The 16,629-nt window shown below is 47.2% G+C and overlaps 1 protein-coding gene across 1 annotated transcript in view; it reads left to right on the forward strand.

The window, feature by feature from the left end:
* The window catches only part of LOC137422414 (teneurin-3), a 419,444-nt gene that overhangs the window by 122,975 nt on the left and 279,840 nt on the right, over positions 1 to 16,629 (forward strand). The window contains exon 3 of the mRNA XM_078772563.1: positions 15,545 to 15,673. Coding sequence (XP_078628689.1) covers positions 15,545 to 15,673 — 129 coding nt within the window. The remainder of the gene's footprint in view (positions 1 to 15,544; positions 15,674 to 16,629) is intronic.

The following is a 16,629-nucleotide window of genomic DNA, read 5'->3' on the forward strand; positions in this document are numbered from 1 at the left end:
TGAAAAATTTACATTTTGTAGTCCATTGTATAATTTAAATAAACATAAATGCAAATTTTGCATGTGGAAAAAGTAAGTGCACCCCTACATTTATCACTACTTGAAATACCTAAAATTAGAATCAGGTGCACCAGCTCAGGTGCAAATGATTCGAACATCGTTAGAGAGGATTTTGGAGGAACCTGTCTTATTTAAACCTCAGACATTTAGTTTGGTTTGCTGTTTGTTGTTGAAGTGTGCGGCGTCACCATGCCTAGATCAAAAGAGCTCTCTGAGGCCTTCAGAAAGAAGGTTATAGATGCCTACGAGTCTGGGAAGGGATTTAAAAAGATCTCCAAACAATTTGAAATCAATCATTCGACTGTCCGGAAGATCATCTACAAGTTGAGAAGATTCCAAACAACTGCCAACTTGTTCAGGCCAGGCCGCCCCAGGAAGTTCAGTCCGAGAGCAGACCGCAAGCTTCTGAAAGAAGTCTCTAAGAACCCCAGAATGTCATCACGGGACCTCCAGGTAGTTCTTGCCGCTGTTGATGTCAAAGTGCACGGGTCTACCATAAGAAAGGGGCTGCACAAATTTGATCTGCATGGAAGGTGTGCCAGGAGGAAACCTTTGCTGTCCAGAAAGAACATCAGGGCAAGATTAAAGTTTGCCAATGAACACCCAGGCAAAGACCAGCACTTCTGGAACAATGTGCTCTGGACAGATGAGTCAAAGGTAGAGCTATTTGGCCACAGTACCAGAAGACATGTTTGGCGAAAACCAAAGACAGCATTTGACCACAAGAACCTTATACCAACTGTAAAGCATGGTGGTGGAAATATTATGGTTTGGGGCAGCTTTGCTGCATCAGGGCCTGGGCAGCTCACCATCATATAATCCACTTTGAATTCTTCATTGTACCAGAGGGTGCTTGAGGATAATGTGGGGCCATCTGTTGGAAAGCTGAAGCTCAACCGAAGGTGGACCTTGCAAGATGACAATGACCCTAAACATACCAGTAAATCCACTAAGGAATGGCTGAAAAGAAAGAAATGGAGGGTTCTGGAATGGCCAAGTCAAAGCCCGGATCTAAATCCCATCGAGGTGTTGTGGGGGGATTTGAAACGAGCTGTGCATGCAAGAAACCCCTCAAACATCGCACAGCTGAAAGAATTCTGCATGGAGGAGTGGGCAAAAATTTCTCCCAGTCGATGTCAGAGACTGGTAGACAGTTATAAGAAACGCCTACTTGAGGTTGTTTCTGCCAAAGGGGGCAATACCACCTATTAGAGCCAAGGGTGTACTTACTTTTTCCACATGTGAAATTTGCATTGATGTTTATTTAAATTATACAATGGACTACAAAATGTAAATGTTTCATGATATTTGTTATGTTATATCACCTTTAACTATCAATATTGTTGAAATGAAGATCAAATAGCTGTATGTTGAAATATGTTGAAAAAGTCAAAACTTTACATGGAGTGTACTTACTTTTTCACATGACTGTATATATATATATATATATATATATATATATATATATATATATATATATATATATATATATATGCATGTATAGATATGTATGTACATATTATAATATGTATGTGTGTGTGTGTATATATATATATATATATATATATATATATATATATATATATATATATATATATATATATATATATATATATATATAAATATATAACTGTAAGAAATAGTAGAAACTCCAAAGTACGAGCAGGGCGTCTCATTTGTATTGAATATATAATCGTTAGATTAAATAAGACGCGGACGTAGCTTCAGGACGTCGATCTTTAATTGTCGACAAGCTTTCGACCAACAAAGGTCTTCTCTGAGTCAGCCCCAAGTTCGACGGAAGTCGAAGTATATATATATACTGTATATATATATATATATATATTGTTGCGGATATGGGACTTGGCCTCAATATCCGCTTGTAAATACTCCCCTATTTCCCCAATACTCCCCAACTATCCCCAATCCCCCATTCCCTAGTCCCATTGCCTGTAAATAACACTCTGTAGAACCGACCTTCCCCTTTTTCCCCCATTAAATGTCGTGCCCAGGTTCACCGCATCTCACGTAGACAACTATAGGACATCTTGCTAGTTATTCTTAGTCTATGTCAGTTAAGGACTCGTTTCCATTAATTCTGACTCTTCGTTGCACCAGAATGTGATTGTATGGCACCAGTAGTGAGTTTAGGACCTCCCCTTACCTCCTCCCATCTTCCCCATGAAACAACAACAACAACAACAACAACAACTACAACTACAACAACAGAGGAGAATGGGGGCGGCGCGGCGCGGGGGAGTGTGCGTCCTCACACCGGCTCGGTTAGCCGCCATTGACCATGCGCTCCGACGGGGTTACCACGAAGGGGCTGGCTGTCAGCCCCTCGTCAAGGGCGGAGCCGGTAACCCCCGCACCCAATGAGAAGCAACGGGCCGATTCCATCTGGGGCGGAGCTAACGAGCCGAGGGCGTGTCACTCCCCGCCGGATATGCGCAGCGACTTACCGGATGTGAGGTCAGATGCGCCCCGAGCTTGAAGAAGAGCCAGTCACCACCTCCGAGCGCTGAGTGAGCGACCTCCCCGCATCTTTGGACTGGACCGGGTCGATTTTGCCCCTGAGCCAAGGTGCACCTTGAGCCATCGAAGACCTGCCCCTCCTTGCCATCAATCCCCGTGTGAGTCAGTTTTGTCCCGTTTATCTGTCGTCTGTCGGGGTTAAGATAAGACCGTGTTTAAGTGCCTGCCTTTCTATGCTGTCCCTCTCATTCCTGTAATCTAACCTTCCGCCATAATATAACCTCCTCCGGAGGTCTTGAGAACTGAACCCTTGGTGTCGTGTCATTTTAACCCAGCCGTTGTGTCCTTTTCCTCAATTGATTTAGCGTAGCGCGACTCGGCCAAGGTTCGAGTATAATCGGGTAAACGTGCAGGCGCGGTCATACCAAACCGCTCGGTAAACCAACATCCACAACCGCGTCTGTAACAATTGGTGTCAGGAGTGGGATTCGGACCTGGGACTAAATTCATTTAGCCCAAATTTTGGAACACCAATTGTACCACTAGGGTAACAATTGGTGTTGGGGAGGTAGAATTCGATCCGGAGCGCGTTTCCCGCGCTCGAAATTATAACGGCGAAATTTGAATTTGTTTTACGAAAATAAAAACCCGAATTTTGAAAGTCGCGCTATGGCGGATCAAGACAGCTGGGTTCCGGTAGAGGAGAGTGAGGCAGGGTCGGTCCAGGACCAAATTGAGGGACGCGATGAGAGCGAAGCAGCGAGGGTAGCAGACGCACAAAATAGCGTCGTTGCGCCCGACGTTGCGGGGGCGCAAAATGGCGCCTCGCTGGTCACCGCGACCGTGGCAGCGCCTCTGGTGGATCCGAACCTTTTTATGTTGCAAATGAGGGCCCTTATGGAACAAATGGGTGAGCAATTGGGAGACCAAATTAGAGGTTTGAAAAGCAGTATGGGACAAATGGGAAACCAAATGGGGGTAATGAGGGACAAAGCGAGGGGTACTGGTGAGGGGTTAGACAAGAAATTTGGGAAGTTAGACAATAATTTTGAGGAGTTAGACAAGAAATTTGGGAAGTTAGACAATAATTTTGAGGAGTTAGACAAGAAATTTGGGAAGTTAGACAATAATTTTGAGGGGTTAGACAACGGGATAAAAGAGGTGAAAAATGGGTTAATGGGGGTAGAAAACAGAATGGCCGCTCAAGAGAATCAAATGGAAGGGATGCAAAAGGGGTTAGAGGGGTTAGAAAACAGGATGGAAGGCAAATTGAGGGACATGAGGGACCAAGCGGAAAGGGAAGTTAACCAAATGGGGCAGCGGATAGAGGGGGTCAGAATGGGGGTAGAAACCAAACTGGATGCTCACAGGGAGGAAATGGAGCAGATGAGGGTGGCATCTGGGCAGGAGATGCAAGTGATGGGAGAGGAGATCAGAAGAGGTGTGAGTGAGGAGGTCGGAGGAGTGCGCGAGGAGGTGAGGCACTGTAAGGAGCGCATGGAGAAGGAGGTGAGAAAGGGGACTGTAAAATTGCAAAGTGGTATAGAGGAGTTGACGCTGGGAGTAGAACAACTGACAGTGGGACAAAAGGAGTTGGGGGAACAGGTAAAGAAGAACACAGCGGTAATAGAGGGGTTAAAATCGACGCAGAAGGAGATGAAAAAGGACGTAGGGGTAATTAAAAAAGAGTGTCAGACGGTACACGAGGACCTGACGAGGAAAACGAACAAGGTGGTAGAGGTGATGGAGGTTAAAGAACGGGAGGTGCGGGAGCACATAGAAAAAAATAAAGTGGAGTTAGAGGAAGAACTTAAAGGGACGTACCGGGGAATAAAGAAGGTGAAGCAGAAATTAGAAGAAGTGGAAGAAGGGGTGAGCGAAATTAAGAAGCGACGGAGAGGGGATAAGAAAGAGATAAAAGAGGAGATAAAAGAATTGGTCCAAAGTCTGTGTTTGGATCGTGATGATGTGCTCATTAACCGGATGAGGGATTCGCAGGTGATGGAGGAGAAGCGAAGAGGAAGAGGACCCGGTGTAAGTGGTGACCAATATGGTCGTGCGTATGATGCGCCAGGGGATTTAAGAAGCTTGGGGGTCGAGATTGACCCGGGTGTTCGTGAGAGGCCGTTGGCGAAGTGTGCGACAGGTCTGGTGTGCGAAAAAGGAGGTGTGCGAGGAAAAAGTGCGTGCCAAGGAGTGAGGGTGCTGGCGAGAATGAGTCGGTCGTAGCGCGTGTGCGAGGGAGCACATGGAAGCGCGGTGTGGTAAGTGTTACAGAGGGTGTGACGGGAGAGTGTGCGCAAGAGTGTGCGCGAGAAAGGTGTGTGACGGACAGGTGCATGGGGAAAGAGTGCGCTGTCAAAGGCAAGGAACAATGCACACCTGTGGTGAGTGTTACAGAGGGTGTAACGGGAGAGTGTGCGCGAGAAAGGTGTGTGACGGACAGGTGCATGAGGAAAGAGTGCGCTGTCAAGAGTAAGGGTGAGTGCGCTGTCAAGAATGGAGGTGAGAGTAGTGAGAGTGACAAGGAGAGTGAGTTGGTTGTGACAGGCGAGCGAGGATGTACACCTGGGATGGAAGGATGCACACCTGGAATGGTAGAGCGTGAGTGGGAATGCACGCTGGAATTGGTAGTGAGGCACGTGGTTGGGTGTGCGAATGAGAGCACACCTGTGATTGTCACAGAAGAGGTGACAGAGGAGGGGGCGCGAAGAGGTGTGTTGGTGAGGTGTGCTACCAACGAATGTGTGCCAAAGTGTTCGGTGGTCAGGTGTGTGACCAAAGCTGTGAGTGGAATGGGTGTTACCTGGGTGTGTAAGGAACGGTACGAGGAGCATGGAAACGGCTGGATGTGTGAGCAAGGAACGGGCTGCGGGGTGTAAGCGTCCAGGTGAAGCATCGACGGTAACCGGTTTAGAGGTTAGAGCGACTTTTAGCCGAATCGGGCCCTCGGTGCGTGCTGGGCCTCGCTTTGAACGGCCGCGTCCGTGCTCCACTAGGCGGAGCGGGCAGCCCGATAGAAAGGGTCGGCATGGCGACCACTTTTTGTTGAGGCAGTCCGGCAGGTCGAGATCGGGACATTGGATGGCTCCACGCCGAGATGGTGCGTGGGATCTCGGCCCGGGTAAGCCCCCGTCCCTGGACCGAGTGCCGGACGCATCCAGCCGCTGGCACAGAACAACCCGCATTCATGGCTTGGCTTTACGAAGCCGGGCTTTGGACAGGAATTGGCGCACCGAGAGGCATTAGTGAGTAGACTGGGTGATGAGGTTAGTGTTTTGGACCCAAAATTAGAGAAAAACAAAATTTGATGATTGGCAAGGGATTGGCAGTAGTGATTGGCAGATGATGGGTAGTGATTGGCAAATTTTTGATTTGTTGAAATTTGATGTGCAAAAATTGGTAGTGAGCGATGGGCCCGGTGGGTAAGGGTGGCATCCCTGCCACCTTTCCCATGGTGGGGCAAAGGAGCAATAGATTATGGGGTGTATGGCAGTGAAAACTAGCCCGGGTGGGTTAGGTTATATTGTAGGGATCTAGCGAAGATGACATTAGGTGACGTTAAGTTTAGTTAGTGACTGATACCTGTAGTGGGGACGCAGGTAGATTAGTATGGATGATAATGACGAGGGAGCGCAATAGTTTAAAGGGACGACTGGGAAGCGCAAGTTTCAGAAGGGAGTAGTTAGCTGAGATGATGCCGTGTGTGTGAGAATTGAACAGGTGTGATTGCACAGGTGTGCAACTGGACAGGTGTGTGGAGCAGTGTATGAGTAGTGAGTGTTGTGGATCAGCGCGAATGCGCTTGGGGAGAGAAGGGTGCAGGTGGCACCAGGTGGGAGAGCACAGGTGTGCAGGTACAGGTGTGTGGAGAGAGTTGGAGTAAGTGGTACGGAGTGGTGTGCATGGTGCGAAGGTGTGGATGGGGGAAGAGTGGACCCCTTTCACGAGTACCCGGGGCGGGTAGTGTAAGTGTTAGGTAGAGGGTATAGGTAAATTGTGGTTGGATATTGGCATTTGTGGTGCGGTTGCAGAATGGTATTGTGGATGGGTGCATTAGTGTTGTGGAAATGGCTGGGCGTGTAGCCTGTTAGTGTGTGTAGTTGGTTGGGCACTCCACCACTGTGAGGATGTCGGCCAGGTGAGGCCGCAGGTGGGCTCTGGGAGCCGGTAGTTGTGAGTGGGTGCCTGAGGATCCCGGGTGTGGATCGGGCAGCCCAGTGCCAGAGAGGGCACCGAGTGGGGAGAGCGCCAGAGGGCCTTCCCCAGATAGTTAGGTTAGGGTAAGGAGCAGGTAAGCTCGGAGGCAACTGCAGTGGTGGAGGTGTGCAGGTGGGTAGACCCGCTGGGAGAGGTACACGCCACAGCCCAGAAATTGTGCGAGGGCACCGGGAGATGAATCGGGGGAGTGAGACCCCAAATTGAAAAGCACCACAGTTTGGTCAATGGGCATTGGTTTTTAGAACCCATAGTGTAAGAGGGCCAATGGTTTGGCAGGAGAAAGACCCCGGGTAATGTAAAGTTGTTAAAGTCATTTAGGAAATAGTTAGGATTGATGAACCTGTCGCACCATACGCAGCCACTTACCTGTGGTGATGATGATGACTCCACACCTGTGTTTTCTTTGTTCTGTGTGCTGGAAATGAGAATTGCTGTGTGGATTGGTGAGACGCATCACGACGTGGATGAGACATTGGGGTGATTCCATCTCTCCCTCCCTAGGAGGGACTGATGATGAATTGGTAATGGCAAATTTTGATGTTGAGTTGGAGATGGCAAATTTTGATGAGAGTTGAAAATGGCAAATTTGATTGGTTAGGAGGGAGAGAAGACGAATTTGGTATATGGGAGGAACGGGGAAGACAGTAGGGACGTTTGTTGATTTGTAAAGTAGATGTTTATGGGTAGTGTTGTGTTTTGTGGATACAGTAAGGGGTAAGGGAGGGGCCATGTAGGTTACCTGGTTGGGGGGGGGGGGGGGCGTACGGTAGGAACGTACCTGTCTCACCTGGTTCCCATGTGCCCCCAGTGTGCATCACCTTGTATTGCGTGCACTTTTGCGCCCTTACCACCTTACTCACTTGTTTCTTCTTTTGTCTCCCACCTCCGAGGATCTGGCTTTGGGGTAGAGAGAGAGGAGAGAGAGGTGCTGGCTACGCAGTTGTGGGCCTGCACTTTCGCTGCTTGCTGCCTGGATCGATACACCATATGGACCGCAATTTTGGTGGCCACCCACAATGGACCGCAGTTCTTTTGCGGGCAAGCACCACCCGTTGATGGACCTATGGGTCAACGTGGCACCTATGCCATACAAGGTGAACCACTTATAGTTGGCCCCCTGACGGCCACAATACAGAAATGGACGCGGTTGGCGCCTTTCTTTATTTTTTGGAAAGAGCAAGAGACACCTGCAGGGTTAGGGGTTGTTGAAGTTATTTTTATTCATTGAACAATGGTGACTGCACCGGATGGTGCTGACTGTGTGATGGGGTGGTGCTTTTGGTGCTGGGAAGGGGTGCTCTGCACATTATTAAAGGCCGTAAGGCCACAGAGCACTCGTGGGTTGGTGTATCGATGCTGGCATGCGTGCTCTCTCTATGCATAACATCTGCATGTGTTCCTCCAAAAACATGTCCTGGATCGTAGTGTAAATATCAGCGTAGTCTTGTAAATAATGCTCCCTACCGGCTGTATGTTTAGTTTGCGAATTCTTTCCGCAATTCGGTTATCCTGTGGGTGTGCTTCTGTGAGGAGAAGGGTGCAACGTCGCAGGGGGACATATTTACTCATTTGTGAATATCTGTAAAACTGTCGCACTCAGGGTAGAGTTAATAGTAGAGGGAACTACATCTGAGTGCCACACTAAAATAGGTAAAAATTTATCGGGTCGGGACGCCCCGAGGGTAGAGAAGGGTGCAATGTTGCGGATATGGGACTTGGCCTCAATATCCGCTTGTAAATACTCCCCTATTTCCCCAATACTCCCCAACTATCCCCAATCCCCCATTCCCTAGTCCCATTGCCTGTAAATAACACTCTGTAGAACCGACCTTCCCCTTTTTCCCCCATTACATGTCGTGCCCAGGTTCACCGCATCTCACGTAGACAACTATAGGACATCTTGCTAGTTATTCTTAGTCTATGTCAGTTAAGGACTCGTTTCCATTAATTCTGACTCTTCGTTGCACCAGAATGTGATTGTATGGCACCAGTAGTGAGTTTAGGACCTCCCCTTACCTCCTCCCATCTTCCCCATGAAACAACAACAACAACAACAACAACAACTACAACTACAACAACAGAGGAGAATGGGGGCGGCGCGGCGCGGGGGAGTGTGCGTCCTCACACCGGCTCGGTTAGCCGCCATTGACCATGCGCTCCGACGGGGTTACCACGAAGGGGCTGGCTGTCAGCCCCTCGTCAAGGGCGGAGCCGGTAACCCCCGCACCCAATGAGAAGCAACGGGCCGATTCCATCTGGGGCGGAGCTAACGAGCCGAGGGCGTGTCACTCCCCGCCGGATATGCGCAGCGACTTACCGGATGTGAGGTCAGATGCGCCCCGAGCTTGAAGAAGAGCCAGTCACCACCTCCGAGCGCTGAGTGAGCGACCTCCCCGCATCTTTGGACTGGACCGGGTCGATTTTGCCCCTGAGCCAAGGTGCACCTTGAGCCATCGAAGACCTGCCCCTCCTTGCCATCAATCCCCGTGTGAGTCAGTTTTGTCCCGTTTATCTGTCGTCTGTCGGGGTTAAGATAAGACCGTGTTTAAGTGCCTGCCTTTCTATGCTGTCCCTCTCATTCCTGTAATCTAACCTTCCGCCATAATATAACCTCCTCCGGAGGTCTTGAGAACTGAACCCTTGGTGTCGTGTCATTTTAACCCAGCCGTTGTGTCCTTTTCCTCAATTGATTTAGCGTAGCGCGACTCGGCCAAGGTTCGAGTATAATCGGGTAAACGTGCAGGCGCGGTCATACCAAACCGCTCGGTAAACCAACATCCACAACCACGTCTGTAACAATATATATATATAAATATGTATGTATGTATATATTATATATGTTTGTATGTATGTATGTATATATTATATATGTTTGTATGTATGTATGTATATATTATATATGTTTGTATGTATGTATATATATATATATTTTTTATTTTTTTAAATGTGTGTGTGTGTATATATATATTACTCTTACACGAGCCTCGACTTTGTATTCCTATATATATTCCTATATATTCCTATATTTTTGGGTCACAGTCAATGTTTTTGGGTCCCTCGAATGGGTCGAGGAATAAACAAACTGAAGTGAAGTTATCACCGACCTGGTGAGTACTTCAGCTTTGGAGAATCCCGTGCAAAGCTGGGTCAGAGGTGATATCTGCGTAACTTGGAAGATTGAGGTTAAGATGCCTCACACTCGCCGACTTCCCCGCAGCAGCAAACCTGACGGGTCTCACGAGATAAACACTAGGTCATACACAGCTCAGGGCATGGACCCATGTACAGTCACACTGCTACTCCGACATCGGATCCAGCTCCCCACGACTCAGAATGACTCCGACTCTTCATCTTCGATGATGATCCATGCCTCTGGCAAGCACAGTCTTTATACTAAAATCAGCATCCGCATTTCTGTCACCATATCCAAATGTGGATGTGCCACAGTACAACAAAGGTGTGGTCCTAGGCTGCGAGATTCCACTCCGCAGGAAGTTTCTGGGGTTCCAGAGAGGTGCTCAGTGGAGGGAGAGGTTACAGATTGAAGTAAAACCTTGTGAAAAATTGTGTGGATGGAAGAGTGTGAGATTGGTCTGAAATACGCAGTATATTTAATTACCAAATATTTAATTTTACTTGCTTGTTATCAGTGGTTTCTCTGAAATGTGCGTTAGACGGGATTTATTATTATTATTATTTTTCATCAATACTTTAAACTTTAAAGGATTGTTTCCAAAAGTAACATTTCACCAATTGGTTTCCTGACGCTTTACAATAAAATTCAACAACGAATGATATACATACTACAAAGAGATGCAAAACATTTCTGGTATTAAACCTTATAATAGCGATGTTAAAAAGAGTAATTAAAAAAATTAATCTGAGTAAAACAGTCCGAGTATCATAATCCTCGCACTTTTATGGCTCTAATGGATGTATCATTTAATTAATAAATTCAATTTTTTAAATTTAGTTAAATCCAATTAATCCGCTACACATTTCATGGGTTTGTGCAAACTTGAAGATATATACCCTTTATTCATTGCTATGTCACCGCTGAATAAGCATACAAAAAGCATGTGCTAGTTGATAATATTGATCATATTGATCATATACATATTGATCATATTGACCATATTGATTTATACTTTTATTCATTGCTATGTCACCTCTAAATAAGCATACAATGAAAGCATGTGCTAGTTGATAATATTGATCATATTGATTTAAACTTTTATTCATTGCTATGTCACCTCTAAATAAGCATACAATGAAAGCATGTGCTAGTTGATAATATTGATCATATTGATTTAAACTTTTATTCATTGCTATGTCACCTTTGCTTGTCCCGGTGTGTACCCTGGTTAGAATAGGTACACCGTATCCCTGCGTGTCGAAAGAGACGACTAAGAGGGTTGGCGTCAGGAAAGGCATCCGGCCATAAAAACATTGCCTCAAAAAGAGAACCATGACAATTACAACTACAGATGGGCAGGGTGCAGCCCGAAGTGGAGATCGGTTTCTGAGGTTTGGGACATGGAATGTAGGGACAATGACAGGGAGATCAGGAGAAGTGGTGGAAGTATTGGTCAGAAGAAGAGTGGACATATGTTGTGTGCAACAGACGAGATGGAAAGGAAGTGGTGTGAGAATGGTGAAGGGTAGGCAAGGACAGAAATACAAGTTTGTGTGGCAAGGGTGCCCGGAGGGCGTGAATGGTGTTGGTGTCCTGTTTTCTGAGGAGTTTGTAGACAGTGTGGTGAGTGTGACTAGAGTGAGTGAGAGATTGATGATGGTGAAAATGATGATTGGAAAGCTCTTGGTGAACGTCATCTCGGGATATGCTCCGCAGGTTGGTCGGAGCGATGAAGAGAAGGACAAGTTCTGGTGTGCGATAAAGAAGCTGAAGGAAAACGTGAAAGATGAGGAAGTTGTTGTGGTAGGAGTAGACCTAAATGGACATGTGGGAAGGAGTATGGACGGTTTTGAGGGAGTTCATGGGGGTTACGGATATGGTGTGAGAAATGGAGAAGGTGAAAGGATTTTGGAGTTTGCTGATGGAGATGATTTGTTGATTTGTAACACTCAGTTCCAGAAAGGGGATAATAAGCTTGTTACATACATGTCAGGTGGGTCGACGACAACCGTTGACTACCTGATGGTGCGTAGGCGAGATAGGGGGCACCTCCGGGACACAAAGGTGATCCCGGGGGAGGAGACTGTTTCACAGCACCACTTGGTTGTCTGCGACATAAGGGTGAAAGGTGCGAGGAGAGCTCGGCGGGTGAAGTACCAACCGAGAATGAAGGTGTGGATGTTGAAAGAGGTGACAGTAAGTGAGGCATTAAAAGAGAGGCTGAGTAGGGTAGAGGATGATGTGGTTGAGCTTGAACGTGGTTGGATGTCAATGTAAGATAGCTGTTGGGAGCCGTTGGTGAGGTATGTGGATGGGCAAAAGGACCACCGAGGCACTCGGAAACATGTTGGTGGGATGATGAAGTTGGAAAGAGGATTGACGAGAAGAGGAAGAAGTTCAAGGAGTGGCAGAAGGCGAAGGGTACGGGAGCAGAAAAAGCAGAGCATGAAAGTTATAAGGCAGCCAGGAAGGCTGCAAAGAAAGAGGTAGCAAAGGCGCAGGAGGCATGTAGGAAAATGTACGGGGGAACGCTTGGATTCGGAAGAGGGTCAGAGAGCGGTATTCAGGATTGCAAAGCAGATAGCGAAAGAGAGGTGTGATGTGATGGGGGTGAGTTGCTTGAAGGATGAAGTGGGACAAATCGTTGTGGACCCAGATGGAATTAAAGGAAGATGGAAAATATATATGGAAATGCTGTTGAATACAGAGAATGGATGGGATGGCAACATAGAGAGTAACCCAGTTTTAGGACCGGCAGAGAAGATAACTGAGGAGGAAGTTGAGGAAGCGATAAAAGCAATGAAGAGTAGAAAAGTGGGAGGGCCGACGGGAGTTGTGGGAGATATGTTGAAGGCAGCAGGAAGTTGGGGTGTGAAGAGAATGACAGAGATCGACAGAGATCTGTAATCTGGTGGTGAAAGAAGGCCGCATTCCGGTGGATTTGGAACTGAGTACCCTCGTCCCTCTATACAAGGGGAAAGGTGACCCTCTGGAGTGTGGCTCGTACCGAGCGATAAAGTTATTGGAGCATGGAATGAAGGTATTGGAAAGGGTGTTGGAGAGGAGGATAAGGAAGAAGGTGAAGATCGACGAAATGCAGTTTGGATTTATGCCAGGAAGAGGAACGACAGACGTGCTTTTCATTGTGAGCCAGTTGCAGGAGAAGTACATGGAGAAGAGGAAGAAGTTGTTTCTTGGGTTTGTTGATCTGGAGAAAGCATTCGATAGGGTTCCACGCGAAGTATTGACATGGGCATTGAGGAAGTTAGAAGTGGAGGAATGGTTGTTCAGAGTAGTGAAGGCAACGTACAAAAGAGCGTGCACAGCTTTAAGGACGAAGGACGGGAACAGTGGTGAGTTTGAGGTGAAGGTGGAAGTGCATCAGGGGTCGGTACTAAGTCCACTACTATTTGTAGCTGTGATGGAGGTGCTGGCTCAGAACGTAAAGGAGGGTTTACCGTGGGAGTTGTTGTTTGCAGATGATCTGGTGTTGATTGCGGAAAGTATGGATGGACTGAAGGAAAAGATGAACAAGTGGAAGGAATGTTTGGAGATAAAAGGTCTGAAGGTGAATTGAATATAGGAAAGACGAAGGTGATGGCAAGTGGTAAAGCATGTGGTGAGATGGAAAGAACTGGGAAGTGGCCCTGTGCTGTGTGCAGGAAGGGTGTCGGAGTGAACTCCATTCAATGTACAATGTGCGCTGAGTGGGTTCATCAAAAATGTAGTGGTCTGAGAGGGTCATTAACCAGTGTGGCAGCTACATTCAAATGTAAGGTGTGCACAGAGGGAGCTGCAGATGGAGGAAATGTTGAGTTGGATCTTGGAGACGGCGTAAAGCTGGAAGGTGTGAAAACATTTTGCTACCTCGGAGACATGCTGAATGGAGAAGGTGGATCAGACACGGCAACGGTTGCTAGAGTGTTACGGATACCGGCCCTAATTATGGTGGTTCTTGTTATCATGGTTGATTCTAGATGATGCTTATTGTGGTTAAAAGGGTGAAAAGCGCTCCTGGTAAAATGTGGCTGGAAATCGGATCGTGACCCGGAAGAGATAAGGAGGGGGGGGGGGGGGGGGGGGGAAGAAGCGGCGGAAGATCGTAAGCGGACGTTTCTGATTGCAGCTCCGGACCGAGCAGTCAAACGTACAGTACAAGGGAACTTTGCCTCCTTGAAAATAAGTCCGCGCGATGGGAGATCGCCGACTTGCTGCGGAGCCTGCGTAGTCGGGTATCCTCATTGAGGTTGCCGAGTATCCTTACCTCCAAACCCAGGTGCGAGAGAAAGCCGTCCGCCATCTTCGCCACGCGGACAACCGGCAGTGACCAGGTTTTGGTGTCGCGTCGGCCGGGCGTTATTCTCCGGTGGCTTGCTGGGGACGGCTGTACAAGACAGTGGCTTTTGGAGGGTTATTGAGGAGACTCGCGGATTGAACCGCAACCGTGTACGTACCAGAAATCGGCTTTGGGAGGTTTCCCATTCTACCGCTATCGTGCTGGAGATTGGACCACGTGACCTGCGGGTTGGTTCGATCGTTTACGCCTCCACTGATTGGAATCGGAAATTGATTCCACGATCGCTGGAGCGAATAACGACGTCGCCTGGGAGGAGTACAGAGACATTGGGGAAAGGGCCGTGAGTTTGGGGGTTAAGGGACTCGATAAGGTGGTGCCACCTGTCGATAGGAATTATATGGTGAAGTGCTGTACTAATTGGGGTCGTGATTCCTGTGTGGGATTTATAATATATTGTGGTTTGTTCGTAACCCTTGGTGTGGACTCGTTATTGATTGGCTTGTTTTCAACCAAGGACAACACATCTTTCTGCCGGGGACTTCCTCGGGGTTCGGAGGTTTACCGAGACCAGAGGATAGGGGAGGACCCCGTAACAAGAGTGAGATGTGCATGGAAGAAGTTTCGGGAACTGAGTTGCGTGCTGATGAGGAGGGGAGTGTCGTTGAAGCTGAAGGGAAAGGTGTATGCTGCATGTGTGAGAAGTGTTATGATTTATGGGAGCGAGACATGGGTCATGAATGTAGAGCAGCAACGAAGGCTGGAAAGGGTGGAAATGTGAATGGTTCGGTGGATGTGCGGAGTATCGTTGAGAGAGAAGAAGACAAATGATGAATTGTGAAAGATGATGGGAATAGAGCCTGTGATTGATGCTGTGAAGAGGAACAGGTTGAGATGGTTTGGTCATGTGTTGAGGAAGGATGAAAGTGACTGGTTGAGAAGAGTGATGGAAATGAATGTAGAAGGAAGTAGAGGATGGGGAAGACCGAGAAAGACTTGGCTAAAGATGGTGGAAGAAGAAATGCGGGCAAGGGGCTTAACAAGGAGAGATGCAGAAAATAGGGCAAAATGGAGAAGATTGTCATGGGGACCGCAAGGCTAACCCCCGCTCTCGCAGGGAAAATGGCCTTAAAATGCATGTTGTGTTGTTGTTGTATGTCACCTCTAAATAAGCATACAATGAAAGCATGTGCTAGTTGATCATATTGCACAGAATTATAGCGATGAATCCGAATAAATTTTTGCATATTATTATAAAATGACGATTACAGTTGCTTTCCGTATCAGTCTGCCTTCTTCTCCCCCCCCTCCCCCCCTAATTGTTTGCGACAGTAATTGCCATATTCTCTCTGCAGATCACATGATGCAACTCTGGGAGCACGAGGCCATGTCAGATGGGAACTCGTGCGTGAGCAGCCGGGCAAACTCCGCGCTCACCCTGACGGATACGGAGCATGAAAACACAAAATCAGACAGCGAGACAGGCAGGCGATGGCACACTTTCCGACATGACGCGCCAGACAGAGGCCTCATGCGTCTTAGCCTTTTGATGATTTACACGATAGCAAGAAGCAGCACAAGAATGTCTGTCAGCCCTCTTATTATAACTGACGTCGTACTTCGGTGCTCTTTCTATTAGCGATGCATTTGAACACTCCTTGCTTTTTCTAAAGAACTCGGCTTTTTCATGCTCATTTGCATTGGTCGAACCTCTCCAGCAACACGTACATTGCCAAGGAAAGAGACTCATGGGAAAACGGTAGTTTATCACTTTCTCCAGTATTATGCTGGGTGGCTTTCATGCTCCGCAGATTAGTGCACCCAGCTCGGATGCTTTGAAGAGCTTGTATTCGAACCGCTCCATTTACGTGTACTCTTAGCCGCTCGCTTTCATGATAATCGTTTACAATTCCTTGGGATATTACTCGCACTTTGAAGTTGCATGCTCATCTGTCTTTACATTATAATTTTGAAATGAGCAAAACTTCCGCTATAAATTGTCACCACATTTTCTCCGAGGTTTATATTGCATTCCAGCCGGAATGAATTCATCATCGTTTGATGGAATTGGTTGCTATTTTCCGTGCTGATGAATGAGTGTTATTGCTGATGTATATTGTACATCATGATGAAACAATTATAATGTTCAAAATTACAAACTAAAGAATAAAATAAAATTCGTTTCAAACAATAATTCATGTGAATTTAAGAAATTTATTATTTTATTTTTGCAGATTTTCTGAGAATGCATTTGATTGATACTCTCTACTATACAAGAGGCTAACCCCCACTCTAGCAGGGAAAATGGCCTTAAAATGCATGTTGTTGTTGCGTGTGTCTACTATACAAGAGCAGACCGTCTGTCTGCTGCCATTTTTCTCGGAGATGGCCAAACAGATCTTTGCCAAACTTTCCGAGGATCATCAGTGAATGTCGCGGA

Source organism: Myxine glutinosa, chromosome 2, assembly GCF_964187855.1.
Source record: "Myxine glutinosa chromosome 2, kmMyxGlut1.1, whole genome shotgun sequence".
NCBI lineage: Eukaryota > Metazoa > Chordata > Myxini > Myxiniformes > Myxinidae > Myxine > Myxine glutinosa.